Source organism: Bos indicus, chromosome 18, assembly GCF_029378745.1.
Source record: "Bos indicus isolate NIAB-ARS_2022 breed Sahiwal x Tharparkar chromosome 18, NIAB-ARS_B.indTharparkar_mat_pri_1.0, whole genome shotgun sequence".
Taxonomy (NCBI): Eukaryota; Metazoa; Chordata; class Mammalia; order Artiodactyla; family Bovidae; genus Bos; species Bos indicus.
Genome location: NC_091777.1, coordinates 58,229,813 through 58,257,747, shown reverse-complemented (window position 1 = coordinate 58,257,747; position 27,935 = coordinate 58,229,813). Strand labels below are relative to the sequence as shown.

The 27,935-nt window shown below is 52.3% G+C and overlaps 1 protein-coding gene and 1 long non-coding RNA gene across 8 annotated transcripts; one reads left to right on the top strand and one right to left on the bottom strand.

Moving 5' to 3' along the window:
* Positions 1-128: 128 nt before the first annotated feature.
* On the bottom strand, positions 129-11,451 carry SPACA6 (sperm acrosome associated 6). 3 transcript variants are annotated; one of them, XM_070771537.1, is made up of 10 exons: positions 9,670-11,451; positions 9,369-9,446; positions 3,120-3,188; positions 2,122-2,145; positions 1,662-1,739; positions 1,428-1,534; positions 1,346-1,348; positions 809-965; positions 503-713; positions 129-234 (listed from the first exon to the last, which is right to left on the bottom strand). In XM_070771537.1, exons 1-10 carry the CDS (start codon positions 9,881-9,883, stop codon positions 201-203), a joined length of 975 nt encoding a protein of 324 aa, XP_070627638.1. In that variant the 5' UTR covers positions 9,884-11,451; the 3' UTR covers positions 129-200. The 3 variants fall into 3 exon arrangements, with proteins under 3 accessions (XP_070627638.1, XP_070627637.1, XP_070627636.1); XM_070771536.1 differs by lacking the exons at positions 129-234; positions 1,346-1,348 and having other exon boundaries at positions 578-713; positions 809-981; positions 1,430-1,534; positions 9,369-9,811; XM_070771535.1 differs by lacking the exons at positions 129-234; positions 1,346-1,348 and having other exon boundaries at positions 578-713; positions 1,430-1,534; positions 9,369-9,811.
* LOC139177173 (uncharacterized) lies at positions 11,450-27,838 on the top strand. 5 transcript variants are annotated; one of them, XR_011561658.1, is made up of 4 exons: positions 11,450-11,547; positions 14,396-14,462; positions 20,223-20,449; positions 21,638-27,838. It is a non-coding gene; the product is annotated as an uncharacterized lncRNA (long non-coding RNA). The 5 variants fall into 5 exon arrangements; XR_011561657.1 differs by lacking the exon at positions 11,450-11,547 and having other exon boundaries at positions 13,881-14,462; positions 21,638-21,746; positions 27,702-27,838; XR_011561659.1 differs by lacking the exon at positions 20,223-20,449 and having other exon boundaries at positions 11,453-11,547.
* Positions 27,839-27,935: the final 97 nt, after the last annotated feature.

Genomic DNA, 27,935 nt, shown 5'->3' with positions numbered 1-27,935 from the left:
GCGTGCACCTAAAGCCCTCAGCACAGGGCCCTGCACTGCCACAGCTGTGCCTCTCACCATCATTACGGGAGCATGTGCACGTGGGCATATGCAACGATGAAAGAATCACTTGCAACGATGAAAGAATCTAGAGAGCCAAAATAGATTCTTTATTTTAAGGATGAAAATAGGATAAGGAAAAAAAAAAAAAGAAACCTTTGTTAGTTGCCGCTGCAGTACCATCGGAAAAACATCCTAGGGAAACAAGGAGATTTAGTGTGTGGCGGGGGAAGAGGCTGGGGACCCGAAATTTGGGTCCTGGAGCCTAGGTTCCAAAGGCGGGTGATAGGGCTTGGACTCTTGGATCTGAGAAACCAGGGGCTGGGGGTTATGACTCCTGAGTAGGAGGGGACTGGCGACTCGGAGTTCCGGATCTGAGGGAGGAGGGGCTGAGAAACCCAAACGCCCCAGTCTCAGTAAGGAGAGAGCCGGAGGCTGGGACTCTGGGGTCCCGGGGACTTACCACACCAGCACGGTCACACTGGCTGATGCTAAGGCCACAAGGGCCGCGAGCAGGCACTGATTGCCCGGCGTCAGAGCCTCGGGCCTGGCCAGCAGCTCGCCCAGGCTGGGCCTCCAGGGTTCGATCATCTCCGCCTCCTGCGGCACCCAGCGTAAGACTTCCCGAAAAGAGACCTGGAGCTCAGTCTCCCCGCGCGGCGGCGGGCCCGTCACTGCGGGGACGCGCACGTCAGCCGGGCGCCAGCCCCACCCCCCGCCGCGCAGCCCCGCCCCCCCGTCCCCCCGCGCGGCCCCGCCCGGCCCGCACCGTTAAGAAAGAAGTAGAGCCGCGCCAGGGGGCGCTGGTCGTGCGTGATCACGCAAGAGAAGGTCCCGCGGTGCGTGGGCTGCACTGGCCGGATCCGCGCCAGGTAACCTTGGGCCCGCGGAATATCTCGGAAGTAGGTTGGATCTTGAGTCCGGAGCTGCGGGACGCTCGGGCTGAAGCGGATAGAGGCTGAGGGCGACCGGCCCCGCCCCGAGCGCAGAAGGGAGTCTCTCCGCTCTGGCTCGCCAAACCGCTACGTGAAGCCCCGCCCCTGAGCCAGGCCACCCACCCCCGCCCCCCGCCCTCCCGGAGCCCTGGCTTCACCCTCTTATTCGCCGAGGGTTCACGCATGGCCCCGCCCCCTAAGCCTTGACTCCGCCTCTTGGGCCTAGTGTTTGCTCTCCCGCCTGAAACCCCTACGGATAATTCACCCCTGGGCTCTGTCACTGCATTTTGAGCTTTGACCCTTACCCCCAGACGCCGGGACCGTCCCCTTGCACGAAGCATGAGTCTAGACCGAGCCTCCTCGAATCCCACTCCCTGCCTCCTGACTCTCCATCCTCTAGAGAAGCATAAACCATCTCCTAAAGCCCTTCACGCTGGACCCGCCCCGACTCACACCTCCTGCGAACTTCCAGGAATAGGTGATCTCTTCCTTAGGCAGCTGGAAGTTCACAGTGCAAGAGAACATGGCCTGACGACCCCGAGTCACCGTCAGGTCCTGAACTGAAGACAGGTCTCGCATCGCCACCTCGGCCCGCCCACGTCCGACCCCCCAACCCCAGCCCCTTCCTCGCTCAGCCCTCTCTTCCAGTTTTTCAGGTTTCTCGCCCTTCAAGGCCACGCCCCTCACCTGGGCAGTCAAGTGGGAGGTCGCAGACCTTGGAGTAGCATCCGCGGCAGCGAAAACGCCGAGTGACCTCCTGGAGTCCTGGGGGGTGGGAACGCTGGGTCTGGGGTCCATCTGCCTCCCCTAGCCAGGGTCCCTTCGGCAACCACGTGGTCTATTTAACTTCCCCGGGTTCTACCTGCTGGACAGAATCTGGACCCCGCCTTTCCCGCGCTCATTGGCTGGCTCTCACCACTCTCCAGCCTCTAGGATCCCCATTGGTTTGCCTTCGTTTTGTTTTTGTTTTTGTTTTCCCGGACCCGCCTTTCGTGAGGTTTGTGAACTGGTTTTCTTACTCCTCTTCTCCTGGGCTCGCATTGGCCCCTTCGGATCAGAGGCACCCGTGCTCTTCCAAGAGTCCCAGGTTTTGGCCCTTACCACCTCCTTTCCCCCCGCAATTCTGAGCTTTGAATGACGTGCTTACCGCAGGGAGGAATGCAGACCTGCACTGCGGAGAGAGAAGAAGCGTTACCACCCTGTAAGTCGCGGCAGGTGCCCACCTGAAACTCCCCTAGAGGAAACGTTTCAGGGCCGGATGCATTCATTCCTCCAAGGGACCAGAGCCAGGTATGCCGCGCTCCACCAAAGGGGTGGGGCCAAGCCTGCAGCTTCCTCGCTGTAGGCGGGGCCAGGCCTGCGGTACTTCACCTGGGGACCCTACCAGCCCTGCAGCATTCCATTAAGACGTCAGGCACATGCCTGCTGCTGGCAACCAGGAGGCAGGTCCAGCCCCGGTGTATTCCATCGAGCGGGACGGGCCTAGATCCCGGGCGATCATCGGAGGCTGCTGCTAAGTCACTTAAGTCGTGTCCGACTCTGTGCGACCCCATAGACAGCAGCCCACCAGGCTCCCCTCCCTGGGATTCTCTAGGCAAGAACACGGAGTGGGTTGCCATTTCCTTCTCCAATGCATGAAAGTGAAAAGTGAAAGTGAAGTCGCTCAGTCTATCCGACTCTTAGCGACCCCATGGACTGCAGCCCACCAGGCTCCTCCGTCTATGGGATTTTTCCAGGCAAGAGTACTGGTGTGGGGTGCCATTGCCTTCTCCATCGGAGGGGACAGAGCCTAATTAGGGGGCCCAATCAGAGGTGTGGTCAGGCTGGACATAGCCCACTAAGACGCCCCGGATGGAAAGGAAACCTGTCACAGAGTGCCCAGGGTCAGACACAGATCCATGAAGAGGCCCGAGCTAGTCTGGGACAGGACTGTCCTACAAAGCCGTCCCAGCTAGAGGTAACCTTGCATCGGAGGCGGGGCCGGACCCAGAGTGGTTCTAGCAGGGTAAGAGGCTGTGCCCAGAGTGACCCACAAGGGAAGCTCGGCTCAGAGATCGGCCGAGGGGTTGGCTTGATGGGAGCAGATGGGGGTCTCCGGAGTTGGGTTTGCTAATTGGGCCGGGGGAAGTAGACAGTCTATTTTACCTTCCTTAAGCTGCAATATAATCTTCTGCATTTTCTCCGCGGCACGAAGAAAGGCAACCCGAAAGGACCCTGGAGGGTGGAGGGAGTCCTTGTAGTAAAGACCCTTCCCCAAGGCTGCCGGAGCTCGACAGGCCTGGCTGTCATCATGTCTGTGCCCCTCCCCCAGTCCCTGCTATCCCCAGGTCTCTGGTATATGCCACAGCCTCCTACTCTATCTGGATGGTGGGCACACCCCCAAATCTCCTTCTGCTGCCTCTAGACTAATCACTCTGACAGAACTCCTCCGCATCTGTGTTATCTTGTTAAGGAGAAAAGGGAGGATAAAGGTCAAATTTCTCCCATGGCCTAGGAGGCCCTGTGTAGTCTGGCCTAGTCTCGTCTCCCTCTCTGTGTGCTAAGTCGCTTCAGTCTTGTCCGACTCTTTGCAACCTCATGGACTGTAGCCCACCAGGTTCCTCTGTCCATGGAGATTCTCCAGGCAAGTATACTGGAGTGGGTTGCCATGTCCTCCTCCAGGAGATCTTCCCGACCCAGGTATGGAAGCCACAACTCTTAAGTCTCCTGCAGTTCATTTCCCCTAATAAGGAAAGCATCATGCTCTCTGCCACCTCAGGGCCTTTGCACATGCTATCTTCAGTCTCCAGCACACCTCCCCCCCTACTCCTACTCTTCCTTCCTGTCATCCCTCATGTCACCTCCTTAGAGGTTTTCTCAGACCACAAATCTAATTTAATCCAGTCCCCTATTTTTGTCTCTAACAGTACTCCATCTGTTCCATTCATAGCTCTCACCAGTTTGCAAATACATATATTCATATATGCATAGTGAGCATTTAAGACTGTCTCTTAAGTAAGCAAACAAGTCCTTCTTTAGTGCTGTGTCCTCAGAAACCAGGAAAGGGCCCCTGAGTCTTAGGAATAAGTATGTGTAGAATGAATTCCAGGATTCAACTGGAATGAGCACCACAGCTGGAAGCCTGGGGCCACAATTCATCCGCTGGATGTGTTATATTTGGCCTGGAAAATGTTTTTTAAAAATGACCCAGTTGCCATCATGTAAAGTTTGGGAAAAGTCACATAAAATGTTTGGCATCCCTTTACGAAATCTGGAAGAGCTGTAACAGAGGCAGTATTTCCATGAGGCAGCAGTTGGCCGGAGCTTAGCAGCAGCCACCCACTTTAGTCAGGGCACACACCCACTTTCCCAGAGTTCCCAGTCTCTTCATTTCTACCCCTCTTTCACTCTTTCTATGTTCTCTGCTCTTATGGATGTTTGAGTTTTCACCACTGTAATGGCCTTCAAAAAAAAAAAAAACAACAAACTGGGGGACTTTCTCAAAGTGGATGGCTGCAATGATTTACAGGTGGAGGTGGCTTTGGAAGTCAGAAATGTGACAGGATTTTGTTGTTGTTATTTAGTTGCTAAATCAGGTTTCAATTCTGTGATCCCATGCACCGTAGCCTGCCGTGTTCCTTTGTCCATGGGATTCTCCAGGCAAGAATACTGGAATGGGGTGCCATTTCCTTGTCCAGGGGATCTTCCCCACCCAGGGATCGAACCTGCATCTCCTGCACCACAGGCAGATTCTTTACCACTGAGCCACCAGTGCTCATGTGGCGGGGTGCTATGGGCTGAATTTCATCTCTTCCAAATTCATACGGTAAAGTCCTAAGCCTAGTCCTTCAGAATGTAACTGTATTTGGAGATGGAATCTTAAGGAGGTAATGACATTAAAATGAGGTTTTTTGGGTGGGCCTTAACCCAACATGACTGATTTCCTTGGAAGAGAAGGAAATTTGGACACGGACACGGAAGGAAGACAGTCATTCTGCAAATCAAGGAGAGAGGCCTCAGAAGCAACCCACCCTGCTGACACTGACTCCTTGATCCTGGACTTCTAGCCTCCAGAACTGTGAGCAAATAAACTTCTTTTAGTTAAGCCACCCAGTTTCTGTTTTTTGTTGTTGTTGTTGTTGTTGTTGTTACAGCAGCCCTAGCAAACTAATACACAGGGATTGCCAGTTGCCTCAAAATATCTATTTTCTCCTTAATAACATATCACCACGTTCAGCTGAGAAAGCACCCCGACCCTGCCCCAGTTAAAAGACTACATTTCCCAACCTCCATTGTAGCTAGCTGTGGTCATGTGACCTAGCTGTGGTCAGGTGTCCAAGTTCTGATGGATGAGCTGTAAGTTTAAGAGTGATGTGTGAGTCACAGAAAGTAGCCTTAAAAGAGATATGGTGCCATTTTATTGGCCCCTTTCCCCTTCTTTCATCCTGTTGCCTGAAACTTAGATTTGATGGCTGCTGCTCTAGCAGTTATATAGGACCATGAGGATAAGTAGTATATCCTAGGATAGTAAGGCAGAAAGCTGGAAGGGTGCTGAGTCCCCAGGAAAATGCAGCTGCCATACTAGTCTTAAGTGCCTACCTCAAGACTTATTTTATAAGGAAAAAATAAACTTCTACCCTGCTTAAGACATTGCAGGTTTTAACCTTAGGCTAAACCATACATAAAGGGAGGGAATTGAGGATTCTGATAAGAATCTGGCTGAAGTAATGATCATAGAAGTGATGGTAGAAGCTGGAGAGAAGAGGGCTCTGAAGCCAGGAAGCAGGTGCAAAATGAGGGGTCAAGGACTTAGCAGTCTCTCCTTAGCCACAAGGCAGGCAGGAGCTGTGGTCTGGTGACGGCAGTATGGTCAGGAGGATGTGGTCCGAGTGGCGTGCTCAAATGAGAGGCTGGGATGATGTTGGAGAAGGCAGCCAAGGAATGTCTATGGGCCAAACCAAATGACTCTTGGGGGGACGGTGTGTGGGATATACCAAGTCAGCCAGGGGGCAGGGGAGAAGCATGGGAGTAAATAGGGATGGAGCGAAATGTCCAAAGGGGCAAGAGGCAGGCTTGTGTTAACCACAAAGGGGCACGAGTTATAGTCTCCCCAAAGAGGTGCTTCACTGGGAGCCTCGACCTGCTGATCACCTGAGTTTGAGTTCTGTCTCTCCCAACTATGTGCACACCTGTCTCACTTCCATGCTACCCATCACATGCACTCCTCCCTATGTGACCTTGGCCGGGTATTTAACCTTCCTGATCCTTGGTTTCCTCATTCATAAAATGGGGGCAATATCAGTGTCTACTTCACAGCATTGGTGGTGAAGATTTCACGTCATACAATATAAAAGCCTCCTCCTCCCAAACTATGTGCTGCTGCTGCTGCTGCTGCTAAGTCGCTTCAGTCGTGTCCGACTCTGTGCAACCCCATAGACGGCAGCTCACCAGGCTCCCCCGTCCCTGGGATTCTCCAGGCAAGAACATGGAGTGGGTTGCCATTTCCTTCTCCAATGCATGAAAGTGAAAAGAGAAAGTGAAGTTGCTCAGTCATGTCCGACTTTTCATGACCCCTGCTAGGTACCATTAAATGACCATAATGGGATAATGTCTGTGTTATAGAAGAGTCAACTACTGGCATTATCATCCCCTAATCTGAGATGCGGAAACCCAGGCACAGAGAGGTTAGGAAATTGGCCAAGGTCACACAGCTAGATTGGAACCCATGTGGCCAAACTCCAGAGCCTCCACGGGTGGCCACCATCTGCGGTAGACACACTGCCCTCAACACCACACTGACAGTGCCAGCGGCCACCACCGGGAGCCACTCTGAGTCCACCTGTCCATCTCTCTGGGCCTCCATTCGGGAGAGACCCAGGAGTCATCCTGATTCTTCCCATCCCCATCATCCTACGTACGTCTGGTCCAGACATCCCCTGGGTCCATCCACGGGAGCCCCAACTTCCCCATCTGGAAAATGGAGCTATAAAACTCCACCTCATGGGGCCAGTACAAGGACATCTTTTAGGAGGATTATTAACATAAATCACTCTTTGCAGACACAGCATCTTCCATGCAAGGGGCAGGTTCATCTCAGCCCCCACCAACCCATCACAACAGGTTCAAGTCACCACTGACCGTCTCCTCCCTGGACCTTCTGCTTCTGCCCTTGACCCACATGGCCTTAGTCAGAACCCCTCTTTCCTGTAAAATCCTCCAAAGGGCCTCCCCACATCAAGAGCAAGAGCTGAAGTGATCATTGGGTATGAGCTGGAAAGAGGGGGTCATTTGGCTGAAGTTGGCTCAAGGACGCACCCTAGCGGTTCCCAAAGTGTGTTCCCAGCACAGCAGCAGCAGCACCTGGGAACTTGTTAGACATGTCCATTTCTGGGCCCCACCTCAGACCTAAGGCTCAGAAACAGAGGGTGGGGCCCGGGAGCCTGCATTTTAATAAGGTCCCAGGAGATTCTGACATACACTGTGGGGCTGGAGAACCACTGGCCTACATGGTCCACTCCAGCTCCACTGGCCCCAGGGCCTTTGCACTGACTCTTTCTACCACCTGGAAGCTCTCTCCCCAGGTCACCTGCACAGCTCTCTCTGTTCCCCTCATTCCAGTCTTTGCATAACTGGACCGTTTCATTTGCACCTCCCCTGATCAACCTGTTTAGTAAAACGATCACCCCACTGGCCACCCCCCCTTTCTCTCCCCTTTTTGTTTCCCTCTATAGTATGGATCACCAGCTGACATCTATGGCATTTCACTGATTACGTTTAATAATCAATGCAAGCAACCTGAGGGCAGGTGGCTTGCAGTTTGGGTCACAGCCGTGTCCCTGGTGGTGTTCCTGACACAGTAAATACCCGTGGAACGTAAAGCCCCAGCTTCTCCCAGCACCCAGACTCTCGCTCCAGTCCATCCATATGGCCCTCGAGGATCTTTCTACACCCTGAGCTGACACTGCCCTTCCTCGGCTCACAGCCTTGTTCCCTGGGGACAGTCTCAAATCTCCCTGACTCCCAGTTGAACTCTGGACGTCCCCCAAGCCCCTCACAGTCACTGCAGCCTCACCCAGCTGGCCATCTACCCCTTCTCCTGCTCTTCCTCCCAGAGATGACCACTGCCCACTCAGACACGGAGCCAGACCCGGCACACAGTCCCTAACCCTCCTCTTCCCCTCTCCCTGAACAGCTCATCAGACCCAGGCCCAGTCTTTTCTTCACCTTCACAGATTCCCCGCCTCAGGTCTGGCCTCCTTCACCACAGCCTCCACCCTGGGCCTCCCAGCCTCCACTCCCTCCCCTGCTCCAGCTGGTCCCACACACTGCCTTCGGGGGTCTTCTGCACCCAGAGAAGGACTTGTTTCTGCTCTTTTCGAAACCTTCTGACGTAGGGGAGAAGGGCATCTCTGGGAATTCTCCCCCCACTCCCACCCCCACCCTCAGCTCTGAGTTCCTCAGCTCTCCCTTTGTGGGTGGGGGAACCTGCAGCTGAAGTCTTCATGCTGCACCTCCCCTCTGCCCTGGGAGCCCCTCAGATGGATGGGAAGCTCCTGATGTTTGGGGCTCATGTTTGTCAAAAAGCTCAGAGGCAAGAGTAGGAAGCAAAAGAAGTAATAGAACTGAGATGTAGAAATAAGTGCGGAGCCCCCAGACCAGGGACACGGCCATGAACGCTCCCCCACCCATGGTTCCAGTCTCCAGCATGTAGGGGCAGGGGTTGGGGGGAGTCCTGTGTCCTGTGACCACTGTGGCCTGGTGTGATCACTGTTCACACTGCCCCTTCCCACAAGGGTCACCCCAGCCTTGTGGTTCTTTCACACTGTCACACGCATGTGTTGAGCGTGTCTCACCCCCTCAAGGTTGTCACGTGTGCCTGTCTCCCCAGTGATCCTCTCCCTCCCTGCTCCCACCTGTCTTTCGGGGCCCATAATAGCCTCCACAGGTCAAAGATATGGAATCACTTTGCTAACTGTAGGGAATACATTTTATCCTAGCGGAAGCTCTCCTCCCTGAAGTCTGTCTCCATTGCTGGAGTCCCCTCTGTCTCACTGAGTTCCCACACCTTGCCGGAAGGCAAAGCGGTTATCTTCTTTCTCAGATGGGTGAGTTGAGGCCCAAAGTTGGGGACGGGGGCAGTGAGGCATCCAGAATCTCACAGCCAGGGAGAGGGCAAGCCACACAGGGAGGGCAGGCTTTCACCTCCCTGAGCCCCACTGGCCTCAGACTCTCAAGTTCCTTCTGCCCTGAACCCACCAGGCCCTGCCCGTCTCTGCTCCCTGACAAGGTCACTCAGCTCCCTCGGCATCCTACCATCAAGATCACTGTCACGTTCTGGGCTTTCTCTCCCTTGCCCCTTGCCCCACAAAGGCTCAGACATCCATATCCCAGAGCCACGGACCCCGCCCCACTCACCCTGGGCAGTGGCCATCTCCTGGAGGGAGTGGGTCATCTGGGTGAAGGCATCGTGCAGCTGGCCCCTCTCCTCGTAGTCTGGCAGTGGGAGGCAGGGGCTGGGGGAAAACTGCTTCCCCTGGCACCATGTCCCCGAGGTGGTCATCCCTCTGTCTCCGATCTCTGCTCCCCACGTCTCCATTCTCCCATCTCTGCATCTCGTCCCTCTCAGTCTCTCCAGGCCTCTTGGGTCCCTCCCTCCGCCTACCCCCGGGCACCCCACCCAGGGAGGATGATGGGGAGCAGGGGATGGTCTCCTCACTGATCTCAGTGTCCAGCAGCCCCTTAAAGGCATCTGCGAAGGCCTCCTCACACTTTCCGAGGTCGGGACTGTCCAGGCCGGCGAAGATCTGGCAAATCTGGAGACGCTCCTCATAAGACGTGAAGCAGAGGAGACAGGCCCAGGCCGAAGCCCCAAAGACAGCGAAGGCCGCCAGGGAGGGCAGGACGGCGCTCCAAGGGGCCAGCCAGGCCATGGCGGAGGGTCGCGGCCTGGGGGAGAAGCTGGTGACTTTTGTGAGGTCACTGTGATGCGGGGGAGGGGCTCAAGATGCAGGGGTCAGAGGTCAGGTCTCAGTCACCGATCCAATGTCAGGCTCCCCCTGTGGGGGTTTTCAGGGAGGAAGGGGACAGGGGATCGGCCGGCAAGCCCCAGGCTGGTGGTTGGGCCGGACGCCAGGCTCCCAAGAACCTCACCTGTGACCCTGGACGTCCTCACAGGTTAAAGGGTCTCAGGGACGCAGAGGCCGGCAGTGTGATGTGTGTGTGTGGGGGCCTGCCAGGCCCTGGGGTGGGGGGCGGGTGGTGCCGGGGAAATGAACATGGCACAGAGACACCGTGAGGGCCCAAAAGACAGAAACTGGGCCACAGGGAGACACCGGGAGGCCAGAGATCCAGAAAGCACCATAAGAGACTAATGGAGACAGAGTTTCAGAGGCCACTGCACAGAGACTCAGTGGAGATGGAGAGACAGAGAAAGCCAAGCAGAGATTTCTGGATGGGAGAGAAACTCTCTGAAAGAAAGGGGAGAAAGGAAAGGGACAAGGACAGGAGGGACAGCCCCGCTTCTCTCCCAGGGTCCCTGCAGCAGCACCCCCCTCCCCAGCCTGGCCGGGTGGGGCATGGGACCAGGGTCCAGGGGTCCCCACCGGGCCGTCCCGTGCAGGGCGCAGCCTGGGGAAAGCTAGGAGGCCGTATAGTGATCTCCTTGGGTGTCCTCCTCAACTATACAACCTCCTACCTCAGCCCGGGGGGCGCGGCAGGTGGACAGACAGACGGATGGACGGACAGACAGGGCCAGGGAGGGCGGGGAGGGCCGGGGGAGGCCCCAGCCGCGATGGTGAGCCCCCGACACGGACCCACAGACACGAGCTTGTGTGCGGCGAAGGCCCCGCAAGGTCGGTTCTACGGGTGGGTGCCAGGACCCAGGAATCCGGGCCCCCGGCCCCCTCCTCCCCAAGGAACCCAGGAGTCAGTCTCTCGGTCTCTTCCTCCCCGAAGGTCCCCGGAATCCAGGCCCTCTAGCCCCCAGTGCTTCCTGAGATTCAAAAGTCCGAGTCCCCAGGCCCCCGGCCCCTCCCTCAGTCCTGGGAATCCAGCCAGGCCTGCCTCCTTTGGAGAAGACGCAGCCCGGCTTCCTGGATCCCGGGGCCGAGGGAACCTCACCAGTTTCAGAGTTTGGCCACTTGGGCCAGCTCCCTCCCTGACCCTACCTGTCAGATAATCGGAAATCCAGGAGCGGGGCGGAGGCCGCCCAGGGGCTATAAACCCGTTAAAGCCTGTCTGGGTATCTGCTCCTCTCACACCCCTGCTTTTGGTCTCTCATCAAGTACCATACTGACATCTGCGGATGCCGCCCCAGGCCTGTGTCATCTCTCCGGCGGAGCGCGAGGTGCCATCGGCACCCCCATTTCGCAGGTGGGAAGGCTGAGCCCCGGCAAGCCGTAGGCTGGGGTGGGGTGGGGTGGCGGGGGCAGGAGTGGGAGGGGCCAGGCCTTCCAGGCAAGAGGGCCCAGCGCCCGCCCTCCCCAGCCCGGGGCTGAGTCTGTGCACCTGAGAACCTCCGCCTCGGTCCAGGGCTCCGGCGGTCTCGCTCCCGCCGTCTCCCGCTCCAGCTCCATCTTCCCGGTCCTCTCTCCCGGTCCGGCCCGCTCGCTCTCGGCCTCACCTGGTCCCCATCTCCTGCAGCTTCCGTGTGCTCCTCCCCGGCTCTGCGCTGCCCATCCGCGCCTCCCCCCGCGCGCGGCCGTCCCCGGCTCGCAGGGGCCTTTCTCAGGCCATGTCTCTCCGCCCTCCCCCGTCTTGCTGTCTCTCCTCTCCTCCTTTCTGCTTCTTTCCCTTTCCCTCCGGTATTGCCCCCTCCCCTGCTCCGCCCCCCTCCCTCTGTCTTTGTCCCTCTCCTCCCGTCTCTCCCTCGATTTCCCTGTCTCACTCTCCTCCCCACCCCCCACCCCCACCTTTTTCCCCCTGCCTGCCTCCCTCCCTCTTCTCTCCATCTCCCGGCCTCCTTCTCCCCCTCCGTCTCCCTCCTTGCCTCTCTCTCTCTTTCTCCTTCTCTCCCTCTCGGGTCTCTCGCCTCCCTCCCCCCCCCCCCTTTCTCCTTCCTTCTCTCCCTCCCCCTCGCCGCAGCTCGGAGCCAGGTCTGGAGCTGGGGGTGGGGTGGGGGTGGTTCGCGCAGGGGCCCAGGGCCGGGGTAGCGACCTGCTGGGGAGGCGGGGAGGCGCGGAGGGGCGGGGGAGGCCGGGGGGAAGGGCGGAGGGGGGGGCCCAGGGACGGGTCCGCGGACCCCGCTCGCATCCCGCTTCCCTCCTTCCCGGCCTCCCCGACCCTCCGGCGGGGGCGCGAGCCGGGCCAAGGTGGGGAGGAAGGGGAAGGGAGGAGGCGGCCCCCGCCCCCCCGGCCCCCCCAACCTGGCCCGGAGCCCAGGCCCGGGCTCCCAGCATGCCCCGGGGCTGCCGGGGGCCTGGGGAGGGGGTGCGAGCCGAGGGAAGCCGAGCGTCCTCAGGGTTCGCGGGGCCGCAGCATCGCCCCGCGGCTCCGGCACGTCTCTCCTGGGGAAACTGAGGCCCGCAGAGAGCGGAGGGCGGGGGGGCGGGGGTCAGGACCCGCTTGAGGTCACCGCACCGGACCTCGGTGGAGACGCGGACTCCCCGGGCCCGCAGGCCCGACCCGGGGAAAGGGTTGGCGCAGGACTTCGCCCAGGTCTGGGCCCCCCTCCCCCTCTCCGCAGACCCTGGGGAGCCCCCAAGGGTCAGAGAGCAGACCCAAACAGTCTGGCACCATGGCAACCAGTGGCCCCGCCCCCTTAACCCCCAGAGGGCTGGTCTCCAGCTGGGGCCAAAGAAGAGGAGGTGGGGACGCCTGGGTTCGGGAGAGAAAGGGTCTGGGGGCCCGAACTCTGGGATTTCGTGGAGAACCAGGGGGCTGGAATGTGGACCCGGCCCCCCCTTCCTCCCCGCCAAGGGCTGAGGGAAGAAGAGGCTGGAGGCCCAGACTCCAGGGTCCGGGGCTAAGAAAAGGGGGCTGGGGTTCGGACGCTGGAATTCTGCGGGAGGGGCCGGGTCGCGGACGCCCAGGTCTGAGGGAGGAGCGGGCCGGGGACTGGAATCCTGGTCCCCAAGGGAGCCTGGACGCTGGGCCTCTCCTGCGCCAGACATCCCCTGCCCCCGCCGCTGACCCTGGCCTGTCTGGCAGCCCAGACAACCTCCCCCTCCTCGGCAGCCCCCTCCCACTGGCTCGGCTCACCCTTGACCCCTTAGAGCCCCGCAGCCCCTTCCCTGCCCCTCCCCCGTCCCTCCAGCCAGACGTTAACCCTTCCTCGGCCAGAGGCACCTCCAGAGCCAACCTCTCCCTTGAGCTCCCCTGAGGGCGCGGGAGGGCATCCCTCGCGCGTCTCCTCAGGCTCCAAGCCTCTCTAGCTACCCCAGCCCCATCTCTCCCCTCCCAGTGGAATCCAGGAGGTGCTCCTGGCCCGCTCCTCCTCCTGAACCCCGGAATCCAGGCCCCCCCAGTGCCCAGCTCCAAGGATTCGGGACTCTGGGTCCCCGGCCCCCTCCTCCTCCTCCAGGAACCCAGAAATCCAGGGACCCTGGAGTTCGGGCCCCGGGTCCTACGCCCCTGCCTCTCCGTAGACTCACGGCTCCACCGCTCCCGCGTCGGGGGAAGGGTCTCGGCGGGCAGCCCCCCGGGGCCGGGCTGAGCCGGGCCCCGCTGCTGCCGCCGCCGCCGCCAGCTCTCCATCCTCTCCCCGCCTCCGCCGCCCGACGGCCTCTCCCCTTCCTCCCGGCGTCCCCGCCATCCTCCTTCCCTCCTCCCCGACTCCCTCCGGCCTGGGCCTCCTCCCGGTTCTGCGGGCCCGGCTCCCCAGCCCGGGACCCCGGCGGACCAGCCCCCTCCCCAGGGGGCCCCCGCCCCGGCCCCTCCCCACCGCCCGGCCCAGTCCGGCCTGGCTTCCACCACCGCCACCGCCCCCCCACCCCCCCCCCCGCCCCGCCCCTGCCCCGGAGCTGGCCCCGGTCCAGGGGAAAAAATTCCATCCAGCCCCGGGGAGGAGGGAGCGGGGCGGGGAGGCCGGGCCGGGGAGCGTGACGCAGGGAGGAGGGAAGGGACAAAAGGGGCCGGGAGGCGGTAGGGTGAGCCGGCAGCGCTCCCGCTCCTCCCTCCCTCCTCCCTCGGCCGGGGCCAGTTCTCTACTCTCCGCTTTCTTTCGTACCCTCCACCTCTCCTCCCTTTCCTTCACTCTGCCGGCCTCCTCCTGGCCCTGTGCTCCCCCCACCCCACCCCCCGCCCCCGTGTCTCCGTCTCCGCGTCTCTCTTTCTCCTTACATCACGCCCACCCCCTCCACCCCAATCAGGGTCTTCTCCTCTCCTCGCTCTGTCTCCCCCTTTCTGCTCTCCCAGCCTCCTTCCCCTCCCTCCGCTTCGGTCCCTCCACCCGCCCACCCACTGGGGGACAGAAAGGTGAATCAGACCCAGATCTGCCCTTGCAGACCGAGCTCACAGTCTGATGGAGGAGACAGACCCAGACGCAGACAGTTCCAATCCTGGGCGATCGGGGTATGACGAAGGGAGGGTCCAGCGGCTTGTGGGAGCCCGCGGTAGGGGGCAGGAATCCTTTCAGCTGGCGATAGCCGAAAGGGCCTCCAGATAAGGCGGTGGTTGTGACCTCCAAGAACTAGGAGAAGTTAGATCTGAATTGAGAGAGAGAGAGAGAGAGAGAGGCGGCCGTAAGGGCGTTGCAGGCGGAGGGCACAGCTGAAGCAGAGGCCCAGAGGAAACCAGGGGGGAGATTTTGGGAGAAGGGCAGGCGGTCAAGTCTGATGGGAACTCAGGAGCCTGCAAGAGGAGGCTGAGGTGGTGGGCGGGGCCAGGTGCCCAGCGCTTGGCTGGCCGGGGGCGGGGAACTTTCCCATGTGGGTGTCTGGGAGCAAAGAGAGGGGCAGGGTCAGATTTGGGGTGTCAGAGTGATCCCTCTGGGGCCTGTGGGGGATGAGTTGGGGGGAAGAGACTGATGGAGGCTGGTGAGGCGGTTGCCTGATTCGAGGCTGGGACCCTGGGGACCCAGAGGAGGGGGCGGGACAGAGAATGTGAGGAGGAGGATGAGGATGGAAGAGGTCAGGAAGATATAACAACCAGGAGTGTGGCCCTGAGACTGCGGGGGACAGGAGTTGTTCTGGATGGGGAACCAGAGGGAGAAGGGGGTGCAGAAGAGGGCAGGTGCTGTGTGCCAAGTGGGACCTAGTGGACATTAGGGGCCAGAGGACATATTGGGGACACATTGAGGCAGTGGTGAGTGTAGGGTCCTGGGGTTCCAACAGTGAAAAATGCTGTCTCCTCCTGCCCTGTCCCTGGCCACCCACTCCTCTCTGGGGACAGCTCATGCTTACCAGTTTCTTATGAATCTTTCCAGAAGAATTATATCCTTTTGTACTTGTATACTGGGCTTCCCTTATGGCTCAGCTGGTAAAGAATTTGCCTGCAATGCGGGAGGCCTGGGTTCGATCCCTGGGTTAGGAAGATCCCCTGGAGAAGGGAAAGGGTACCCACTCCAGTATTCTGGCCTAGAGAATTCCATGGACTGTGTAGGCCACGAGGTTGCAAAGAGTCCCACAGGACTGAACGCCTTTCACTTTCACACATGTATTATACTAACCCCCTCTGTTTCGTCCCCAGGTGGGATCATATTATTCTATGCTTTGCTTTTTTTTTTTTTTTTTTAACACTATATCCTGTGTTATCCATCCATGTGTGTGTGCTAAGTCTCTTCAATTGTGTCCAACTCTTTGTGACCCCATGGACTGTAGCCCAACAGGCTCCTCTGTCCATGGGATTCTCCAGGCAAGAATACTGGAGTGGTTGGCCATGCCCTCCTCCAGGGGATCTTCCTGACCCAGGGATCAAACCAGCGTCTCTTATGTCTCTTTCATTGGCAGGCGGGTTCTTTACCACTACTGTCACTTGGGAAACCCTTATTCATCCATACTTGTTATCAACTAGGAGGGGTTTTGCACATAAACTAACGCTTAGGAATATGCAAATTACTGTTTTTTAAAAAACTAATTTCTTCCAATGCTCTGAAGCCTCTGGACCCAGATATTTGATAAATACTTCTAGGTTCTTTAAATTTTGTCACTAATTACTAATGATAGGAATAATAACAAATGGCAGTCCTTTCTCAAATGTCTACTTAAGGACAGTCTCTGGGCTGAGTATTTGTTATACATTATCTCAGTCAACATTTTTGGGTTTTTTGGCCACACCCTGCTACTTGTGGGATCTTAGTTCCCTCACCAGGGATCAAGTCCATGCCCCCTGCATTGGAAGCATGGAGTCTTAACCACTGGACCACCAGGGACTTCCCAGCAGCAGTCTTATTTTTAAGAATTGTTTTATCTCCGTGTAAGGATGAGAGAACTGAGATTCTGAATAGTGAGTTTCCCATGCTTACAAGTGAATAGCAGAGCCGGGATTCGAACCCAGGCCTCTCTGGGTCTCGTGCTATGCCCTTTCGTTGGAGACCGGCTGCCTCTTTGAAAATGTCCAACTTGCCCGGGGTTGCTGTCCAGCATGGGTTAGACTTGTCATGCACACAGATTCACACTTGATAAAAGGATCTTTTGTCAGACCCTACACCTTGACTTGGCATCCAGAATGACTGTCAGTCTGGTCTCATCTGCAGATGCCCTGCGTTCATATCGGGACAAAAACTACACCACCCTGCCGTCTTCTTGCACTTACCCTGATTCCCTTGTTTGGTGATTCTCGCTGTCTGGGTCTGTCTCTGAGAGTTCACTGAAGGCACTGTGGAGGTCTGAGTCATCTCGATGTCCTCAGTATCACTCAGCATAGGGTGTGGCTCAGAGGAAGGGCTCCGGAAAACGTATGCCAAATGAATGAATGGAGAGATGGATGAATAACAAGTGGTTTATGGGTTAGGCTGAGACTTGCCTAAATTCTGGGATAAAAGAACTTAATTCCCGTTAGTTCCTGAAGCATAAGGCCTCTGTCACCATTTGTTAGTGACTCATAGGAAGCACTGTTTCCATCGTTCTTTGGTATACAGAGTTCATAACTCCCTTGACACCTAATACTGAAATATTTCCATTTCCACACATCTCTAACACTCAAGATCCACTGTTCATTCCCATCAGCCCCTGAGACTCGGGATCCACCATTCGTTCCCATCAGCCCCTGAGACTCAGGGTCCACCACTCCCGTCTGCCATTGACACACAGAACCACAGTTCTTGTCAGTCCCTGATACCCAATATCCGTAATTCCTATCCCACTACAATACAGGGCGACCACCATTCCCATCAACTCCGGAGACAGAAGTTCCACCTTTCCTATTATCCCTTTAGAACAGCATGCCAATGGAAAATAAAAACTCCCCGCCCTTCACGAGGCCTTCCACAATTCCCTGGAACAGAAACTTTGAGCCAGGAAGACACTTCAACCTGCTCTGAAGTAGGTCTGAATCAAGCACTCACTTATTAATGCTGTAGAAACAGGGACACGAAGGTTATGAAGAACTTCGAAGTAGCAGAGAATCCTTCCATGGGAGGGATCAACCCCAAACCTGATATAATCCTATAGCACCATCAGAGAATGCTTCCAAATTCAAGACAGTGCCCCACAGCACCACTTAATCCCCACAGGTGCGATAATCCTCAGATGGCAGATCACCCAAAATATTAATATCAGACGATCCAAATGCAACAGGTGCTCCCATCATGCCGTTACGTAATCCCAAATGGCAACTTACCCCAGTGGATTTAGGAACTGGGGAGGGGGCCACCTTTTCTGTGAGTGTAGGCTGGTGGTGGGAAGAAGATGACAACAATTTTTCAATGTATGTTTTACTTTTGGCTGTACTGGGTCTTTGTTGCTGCATGGGACTTTCTCTAGTTACAGTGTGCAGGTTTCTTATTGCAGTGGCTTCTTTTGTTGCCAAACATGGGTGTGTAAGCTCAGCAGTTGTGGCTTGCAGGTCCAATTGCCTCGTGGCACGTGGAATCTTCCTAGACCAAGGCTCACACCCCTATCTCCTGCATTGGCAGGTGGATTCTCAAACACTGGACCACCTGAGAAGCCCCAGAAGATGACAAATCTTATTCCCACTATTAACTCTTTCCTGGGTGGAGAGTTGGTGTGGTTTTAAGGGAGGGTTTCTCCATGGCCTATTTCTCTCCCTTACGGCCATGCCTTCTAGTCGTCTGAATGGTGAAGGGCCTTCATCTATTCCATTCTTCACATCTCAGCAAATGGGAGAGAGGATGGTTCTGAGGTTCATGGAGAGTGGAGTGGGAGTGGATACCGTTTTTTCAAGCTCATCAGCCATCCACTTCTCCTTCTTCTGGTGATAGAGTCTGTCTTTCCCATGAGAAACCCATTCCAGGTGACTCTAACAAAAATGTTCTAGTAAAATGCCCTTCCTCCTTCCCCCCTGGACAAGTGACCCAATACGGGCCTATCAGAACGATCATTCATCTGTGATCCTCTAGCAGAGATGACTAGAATCTAAGATTTTTTCATCTTTTAAAATATTTTTAAAACTTTTATTGAAATGTTGATTTGTGCTTTGTTAGTTTCAGGTGTACAGCGATTCAATTATATCTTTTCCCTTATAGATTATTACAAAATATTGACTACAGTTCCCTGCGCCATGTAGAAGGTCTTTGTTGTTTGTTGTTTTATACATGGTAGTGTGTATGTGTTAATTCCAACGCCCTGATTTATCCCCACCCCCTTCCCCTTTGGTAATCATAAGCTTGTTTTCTGTCTGTGGGTCTGTTTCTCATTTTTAAATAAGTTCATTTGTATGACTTTTTTTAGATTCCGCATGTAAGCGGTATCATGTGATATTTGTCTTTCTCTGTCTGACTGACTTCGCTTAGGATGATAATCTCTAGGTCCATCCCTGCTGCTGCTGCTGCTGCTAAGTCGCTTCAGTCGTGTCTGACCCTGTGCGACCCCATAGACGGCAGCCCACCAGGCTCCCCCGTCCCTGGGATTCTCCAGGCAAGAACACTGGAGTGGGTTGCCATTTCCTTCTCCAATGCATGAAAGTGAAAAGTGAAAGTGAAGTCACTCAGTCGTGTCTGACTCTTTGGGACCCCATGGACTGAAGCCTACCAGGCTCCTCCGTCCATGGGATTTTCCAGGCAAGAGTACTGGAGGGGGGTGCCATTGCCTTCTCCACCATGTTGCTGCAAATGGCATCATTTCATCTTTTTTTTAATGACTGAGTAGTATTCCATTGGGCTTCCCTGGTGACTCTGTGGTAAAGAACCTGCCTGCAATGCAGGAGACCTGGGTTCGATCCCTAGCTTGGGAAGATCCCCTGGAGGAGCAAATGGCAACCCACTCCAGTATTCTTGCCTGGAGAATTCCATGGTCAGACAAGCCTGGCGGGCTACGGTCCATAGAGTCGCACAGAGTCTGACGTGACTGAATCGACCAAGCAGCAGCAGTATTCCATTGTGTATATACACCACATCTTCTTTATCTATTTATCTGTTGATGAACACTTTGATTGTTTCCACATGTTGGCTATCATTAATAGTGAGGCAGAGTTTCACTATTAACATGATGATAATTGCTCCTGAAGTGCCAGGAAAAGCAGCTAGACAGGAAATTGAAACAAGCAGTGTAAATGTGAGAAATGAAAAGACAAAAGTGTCATCATCTGCAGATGATAAGGTCCCCTACTGAGAAAGCCCAAGAGAATTTACAGAAAAATAGAACTCATTATCAAGTTCTTTGAGTTGGCATACTATAAGTTATACGCACTAGTTAAGATCTGATGAAGAAGCAACAAGTAAAATTAGATCCCTGTCTCACACCACACACAATGTCATTCCAGGTGGAACAAAAATAATTTTCCACTATTTTTTAATGGAAGAAAGTGATTGAATTTGACAAATGAATTAATCTGCTGCTAATGGGAGTGATTTTGTTCTCCCTCCAGGGGACACTTGGCACAGGCTGGAGACGTTTTTGTTTGTCCCAGCTGAGTCAGGGAGGGGGATGCTACTGGTATGCAGTGAATGGAGGATGGAGATGCTGCAAAATATCCTATAGGACATCTTCCCTCTGCCCCAGAACAAGGATTGCCCAGTTCCAAATACCGATAGTGTTAAAGTGGAAAAACTGTGGTATAACATGACACCTTAATGAGTTATCGTATTGTTTCTAATAGATTTCCAGTTACTTTTTGGATGTCCCAGGTATATACTCATAATAACTGCAGATGATAAGGATACATCCTCCCAATATTTATTCCTCTTATTTGGTTCTGTTTTGTAATTGTATTTAGCCAGCACTCTCAGAGGAGGATGAGATGGTTGGATGGCATCACCGACTCAATGGACATAGTTTGAGTAAGCTACGGGAGTTGGTGGTGGACAGGGAAGCCTGGCGTGTTGCAGTCCATGGGGTCGCAAAGAGTTGGACACAACTGAGCGACTGAACTGAGCATTCTCAAAACAATGTTTCCACCGAAAAACTGAACAATACTTCTCTGTTTGGGAATTCCATCATTGTGTAAGCTTCTACTTCCTACCACCAAGGACTTAAAGGCTAGATACTTGCTTTTCCTGAAACTGAGTGACTATTGTGCATATGTCTGTACTGAGACTCTAAAGACCTCAGGAGGTTTCCCAAGTGGCTCAGTGGTAAAGAATCCACCTGCCAATGCAGGAGACACAAGTTTAATCCCTGGGTTGGAAAGATCTCCTGGAGTAGGAAATGGCAACCCACTCCAGTATTCTTGCCTGGAAAATCCCATTGACAGAGGAACCTGGCGGGCTACAGTCCGTGGGGCTGCAAAAGAGTCAGACATGACTTACTGACTAAACAACAACAAAGACATCAGGAAGGGTCCTGGGCACCCTTTGATGGCCTTGGCACTGAACCAGGCTGTCCCTTGGCAAACTTGGCTATGATTCTCCTCCCATTGTTTCCTTGGGTTTTGACCCATTTTCTAAACTTGGAAGTTCAGCTTTCTCATCCTCTCTGTCAGCTGCCCAGTGTCCTATGAATGAACTCCCTTTTTGCTTAAGTTAACCCAAATTGGTTTCCTTCACAACCAAGAATCCCACAGTGAGAATGTTAAACAGTAATTGTGATTGCTTGCTTAGTCACTCAGTCGTGTCTGACTCTTTGTGACCCCATGGACTGTACCCCGCCAGGCTCCTCTGTCCATGGGATTCCCCAGGCAAAAATACTGGGGGTGAGGAGTTGCCATGCCCTCCTCCAGGGGATCTTCCCAACTCTGGGATTGGACCCAGGTCTCCTGCATTGCAGGCAGATTCTTTACCATCTGAGCCACCAGGGGAGCCCAAGAATACTGGAGTGGGTAACCTAACCCTTCTCCAGAGGCTCTTCCTGACCCAGAAATGGAACTGGGGTGTCCTGCATTGCAGGCGGATTCTTTACCAGCTGAGCTACCAGGGAAGCCCATTAATTGTGATAGTGAGCTAATTGTCTAGTTTCTGACTTAGTTGGAAATAGTCTCTCATCTGTACACATTCATTAATCCATTCATAAAACACATTGAAATTCGTGAGTTCACTCCTTTATCTCTAGATCCAACCCAATACCAGTTGGGTCATTCTGGTCTTCTGCCTTCCCATATGTGTAAATCCCTTCTCTGAGAAAGGGAAACCAGTTCTCCATTATCCATAATGTGTTTACTTATTTGATTCTTTCCCCTTTCTTGTTTTTTTGCAGCCATACAACATGACACACAGAAGCTTACTCCCTGACCAGAGATTGAACCCGAGCCCCCCAGCACGGAAGCTCAGAGTTCTAACCACTGGACCACCAGTAAATTCCCTTGGTTAGTTTCTCTTGAGTATAACTTGTTCCCTGTCTCAACCACCATTCATTCCCAGTTTGGTGGTGGGCACACAGGGCAGACCTTCACCACTGGACCATGAGGGATGTCCCCAACTTTTCATTCTTTTTTAAAATTTATTTTGAATTGGAGGATAATTGCTTTAGAATGTTCTGTTGGTTTCTGCCATACAACAACATGAATCAGCCATAAGTATACGTATGTTCCCTCCCTCTTGAACCTCCCTCCCATCCCACCCCAACTTTTCTGATTTTATGTATTTATTTTAATTGAAGATAATTGCTTTACAGAATTTTGTTGTTTTCTGCCAAATATCAACAAGAATCAGCCATAAGTATACGTATGCCCCTTCCCTCTTGAACCTCGCTCCCAACCCCACCCCAACTTTTAATTTTTATCTTTAGTTTACATTGAATCGGCATCGTCTGTTTGTGGACAGTTTGAAATAATTTGATATGATTCTGTCAGCTTATTGTATAGTTACTCATCTATTTAATCCCTGGAGAAGGAAATGGGCACCCACTCCAGTATTCTTGCCTGGATAATCCCACGGACAGAGGAGCCTGGCAGTCTATAGTCCATGGGGTTGCAAAGAGTTGGACACAACTGAGTGACTGAGCACAATCTATTTAACACCTTTATCTCTTCTTGAGAATATTTTTGAAATTTACATGGCCCTAAAAGATCATCCATTTATCCCCAACTTTCTAGTTTTTAGCAATGAACTGAGCAAAGAATTCTCTGAGTAATTAGGTTCCTCCAGAGCTATCCCCTTCTCTCTTACCACTTTCATGCTTGGTTCTTTCTTCTGCACACTGTGTGATTGTACAGACCTTGGAGTCTATGCCACAGGTTTTCATTTTCTCTGTGCCAAGTACTGTATTTTATGCTCGTAAGTACGTTTCATTTTTAATTGTCGTTATTTTTTCCCCGAGCATTTCTAGTTCTGTTTTGATTTTGTTGTCTTGCCGTTTTGTTTTTTATTGTTGTTTAGTCACTAAGTCAGGTCTGACTCTTTGCAATCCCATGGATGGTAGCCCACCAGGCTCCTCTGTCCGTGGGATTTCCAGGCAAGAATGCCTTGCCCAGGCAAGAATGCTGGAGTGGGCTGCATCATTGCTTATATCTAAAAAGGTAATTTTCTTTAATTTCCAATAAGTGCAAAGCCGCAAAAGTCTACCATCTTTTGCTTGAAAAGGTTAATCAATTAAAATACTCTACAATTTGTTTCATGCTACATTCCTTTTGTATTTTATTATTTGTAAAATGTGGAGGGAGGGTGAGGGAGGGATGAATGGGGAGTTTGGGATTAGCAGATGCAAACTACTGTGCATATGGGATAGATGAATGGCAGCCTTGTACTGTATAGCACTGGGAACGATATGCAGTATCCTGTGATAAACCGTAATAGAAAAGAATAGGAACCATATATATATATGTATCTGAATCACTTTGCTGTACGATAGAAATTAACACAGTATTGTAAATCAACTACAATTCAATAAAATACATTTCTATAAAATTTTATTTTTCGAAAATGTGTTGAGGGACTTCCCTGGTGGTCCAGTGGCTAAGACTCCGTGGTCCCAATGCCAGGGGCCCAGGTTCAATCCCTGGTCAGGGAACTAGATCCCACATGCACAACTAAAGATCCCAAGCGCAGCGGCTAAGACCTGGAGCAGCCAAATAAATAAAATTTTTTTTTTTTTTTTTTTTTAAAGAATGTGTTGGAAGAAACTGGAGATCTTGGTCTCCTTGAATTTACCAGTCAAGTTTGCTGAGTGCACATCGTCCAGCAGGGGGCAGTCTTTGACTTTGTCTTCGTGCCTCAGCTCGAGCAAATTCCCTCCTGAGAAAGGAAGTTAGAAAGTAAGCCGCTGGCTGGAGGGATTTTTATTAGATGCTGCTACTGCTGCTGCTAAGTCGCTTCAGTCGTGTCCGACTCTGTGCGATCCCATAGACGGCAGCCCACCAGGCTTCACCGTCCCTGGGATTCTCCAGGCAAGAACACTGGAGTGGGTTGCCATTTCCTTCTCCAATGCATGAAAGTGAAAAGTGAAAATGAAGTAGTGCAGTCGTGTCCGACTCTTTGCTACCCCATGGACTGCAGCCTACCAGGCTCCTCCGTCCATGGGATTTTCCAGGCAAGAGTACTGGACTGGGGTGCCATTGTTAGATGAGTCAGTGTATCTATTTTTCCAGGAGATGCAAAATTAAGTCCCCAGGGTAGCAAAGCAGATATAAAAATGACTGCAGGAGGCCTGGGGTAGGAAGAACAACAGGGCAAGTGTACTGACAAATGGTACCTGAACTTTGGCCTCAGCAGGGGAGACCATAGCACTTGCTGGGAGAATATGGCAAAATAAAGGCGGACAGCTTTTTCTCAGCCCAGCTGATGTCTGCCACGTGGGAATGCCAGAGAGTCAACATTTTCAAGAGAAGTTAGCCATTCAGAGTGTTGTGAGATGTGTCCAGATATTAAACTGTGACAGATAAATTTAAAATGTTTTAAAAGCATATGTCAACCCTGAATATTCATTGGAAGGACTGATGCTGAAGCTCCAATACTTTGGCGACCTGATGCGAAGAGCCGAATCACCGGAAAAAGACCCTCATGCTGAGAAAGATTGAGGGCAGGACAGGGGGCAACAGAGGATGAGATGGTTGGATGGCCTCACCGACTCAATGGACATGAGTTTGAGCAAACTAAGGCACAGGAGAACCTGGCTTGCTGCAGTCCATGGGGTCACAGAGTCGGACACGACTTAGTGACTGAACAACAGCAACAAAGGGACTTCCCTGGTGTCCAGGGGTTAAGACCCTGCCTTGCAATTCAGGGAACTCGAGTTCTATCCCTGATCGGGGAACTTCAATCCCTGGCTGAAGAGTTAAAATCCCACATGCTGCAGGGCAACTAAGTCCGCATGCCACAAGGAAAATTCCTGCATTACCCAAGTGTCGCAACTGACGCGGCCAAATAAATAAATAAATAAATGTTAAGAAAATCCTGTATGTAAACTCAATACAATTTATGATCTAGATTTTTTTTTTTTTTTTGGTGAATAGCCCTGGATTCACTGTACTTATGTAGCATGGGCTTTCAGTTATACTAAATAGTGAAATACTGAATACTTCCACCTGAGGTCAAGGAAAAGACAAGGATATCCTTCCCAACCACTTTGACTCACCATTGTAATGAAATTACTCGAGGGTGCAGGGAAAGATGAAAAGAATAAAAGGCATAGTGATTGGAAAGGGAGAAGTAAAACCTCATTGTTTCCAATGGTGAGATAGTGTACAGAGAAAACAAAATATACAAGCAAACTATTGGGATTAGTATGTAATTTAACAGAGTAGCTTATCCAAAATCAGCATACAGAAATAACTTGTGGGTCCATATTAGCCATAGCAGAAAATTAAATTTAAAGAACCATGCTTTTAAAAAAAAAAAAACCCAATAAAACTCCACCATGTTTCTAAAAGTAAAACTAGTAAAATAGTTTCAAGACCTCTACACTGAAAACTGGAAAATATTGCAGACAGAAATTAAAGAAGCCCTAAAGAAGAGATATATCATATTCAGGAATTAGAATATTCAATATTTTTTAAAAGTCAATACTTCCTCAAGCCCAGGACCGTAGTTGCTGAGGGCTTTTCTCTCCTGGACCCATCTCAGTGTTGAGGAGAGGAGTTAGTTCTTCATTTCTGTTACCGTGTTTTTGATTTCTAGCATTTCATTTTGATTCTGTCTTAGAGCTTCCATCTCTCTGCCATGTTCCCATCTGTTTTTGCACGTTGTCTACTTTTTCTTTTAGAACCTTTAACATAGTTTTTTAGTTGCTAAGTCATATCCAACTCTTTTGCGACCCCATGAATTGTAGCCCGCTGGGCTTCTCTGTCCATGGGATTTACCAGGCAAGAATACCAGAGTGTGTGGCTTTTCTTCTCTGGAGGCTCTTCCATATCCAGGGGTGAGTCTCTTGCATTGGCAGGTGGACTCTTTACCACTGAGCCGCGAGAGATGTCCCTTAACGCAGTAATCATGGCTATTTTAAATTCCCTGTGTGATAATTCCAATATCTGGGTCATGTCAGAGTCTTGCTATGATTTTTGGTTTGTCTCCTTAGACTGTAGTAGTTGTGCTATTGTAATGGACAATTTTTCAGAGCAGTTTTAGGTTCACAGCAAAACTGAGCAGAAAGTGAAGAGAAAGATCTCAGCTGTAGCTTCCTGGATTTTCCAGTGTGTCTAGATATTAGGATGATGCCCTGCTCTGTGATCTCAGTTCTCTGATCAGTCTAAGAAAAGTAATTGATCCCCCAGTTTTTTCACATTTTCTCATTGTAAGAATAGAAGTGACAACTTTCAAGCAATTTGAACGTTAGGACTGAAACAAGAAGTCTCTTGCTATATTATTTTTGTTTGTGTGTGTGTGTGTGGAATATTTTTTGTTTTTGTTGGAGTCTGGACCTTGCCCATCTGCAAACTGAGAACATGGCTTTCCTAAACTTTGTTGTTGTTCGGTCACCCAGTAATGTCTGACTTTTTGTAACCCCATGGACTGCATCATGCCAGGCTTCCCTGTCCCTCATCATCTCCTGGAACTTGCTCAGATTCATGTCCATCGAGTTGGTGATGTCATCTAACCATATCGTCCTCTGTCGTCCCCTTCTCCTCCTGTCTTCAATCTTTCCCAGCATCAGGGTCTTTTTCAATGTGTCAGCTCTTTGCATCAGGTGGCCAAAGTATTGGAGCTTCAGCTTCAGCATTAGTCCTTCCAATGAATATTCAGGATTGATTGCCTTTAGGATTGACTGGTTTGATCTCCTTGCAGCCCAAGGTATCCTCAAGAGCCTTCTCCATCACCACAGTTGGAAAGCATCAATTCTTCAGTGTTCAGCCTTCTTTATGATCCAGCTCTCACATCCATACATGACTACTGCCTCTTGAAAAAGGAACTAAGAAACTTTCTAAACTTAGCCTCTGAAATATGTTGAAAGTGCTAAGTTCACTATGTCCAGCAGAAGGAGCTCTTGAGCTTCAGTTTCTTCTCCTTTCTCAAGGTGTGATCAACCGCTGCTAAATCCAGGTAGAGAGAAACACTCCAGCTTGTAAGATTTTTGTTGGTTGTTTCAGGGCCTCCCTGATCAACCCCCTACATGGATAAGGCAGTTATGGTAAATGAATGAAGTAGAAATGTGTAAGAAGGACAAGTGGGCACATGTTCTGACAAATGGCACCTGGATTTGGTTTTAGTATTTATGACAATAAGGACATTAATTTCATCGTGGAGGTCCTACCCTCATGAAGTTAAAAGATGTTTCCTCCTTGGAAGAAAAGCAATGACAAACCTAGGCATCGTATTAAAAAGCAGAGACATCACTTTGCTGACATAAGTCCCTATAGTCAAAGGTATAGTTTTTTAGTATGGATGTGAGAGTTGGACCATAAAGAAGGCTGAGCACAAAAAAAAAAAAAAAAAAAAAGAAGAAGAAGCCTGAGCACTGAAGAATTGATACTTTCCAACTGTGGTGCTGGAGAAGACTCTTGAGAGTCCTTTGGAGTGCAAGGAGATCCAACCAGTCAATTCTAAAGGAAATCAGCCCTGAATATTCATTGGAAAGATTGGTGCTGAAGCTAAAGCTCCAATACTTTGCCCACCTGATATAAAGAGCTGACTCACTGGAAAAGACCCTGATGCTGGGAAAGATCAAGGGCAGGAGAAGAAGGGGGCGACAGAGGATGAGATGTTTGGATGGCATCACCGACTCAATGCACATGAGTTTGAGAAAACTTCGGGAGACAGTGAAAAACAGGGAGGCCTGATGTGCTGCAGTCCATGGCGCCGCAAAGAATCGGACACGACTTAGTGACTGAATACTTTCACAACAAATAATAGAAAGAACACTGTGCGTTCTCCCTCTCGATCCCCTACAGGAAGACACAGTGAGAGACTGGCTGTCTGCAAGCCAGGAAACACCGCCTCACCAGGGAACTGAATCAACCAGCCCCTTGCTCTTGGACTTTTCAGCCTCCAGGACTGTGAGAAATAAATTCCTTTTGGTTTAAGCCTCCCAGATTTGGTATTTCATTATGATAGCCTGAACCGACTAAGACACTGGTCCTTATTTCGTTCTACAGCAGGTTTTGGTCACTTTTATTGTATATTAA

Coding starts and splice junctions, on each gene's coding strand:
- SPACA6 (XM_070771537.1), bottom strand. CDS start 9,883: ATGGCCTGGCTGGCCCCTTGGAGCGCCGTCCTGCCCTCCCTGGCGGCC. Junction 3,189..9,368: donor GGAGATGGCCACTGCCCAGG/GTGAGTGGGGCG, acceptor TCCACCCTCCAG/GGTCCTTTCGGGTTGCCTTT. Junction 714..808: donor GCTCTACTTCTTTCTTAACG/GTGCGGGCCGGG, acceptor GCGTCCCCGCAG/TGACGGGCCCGCCGCCGCGC.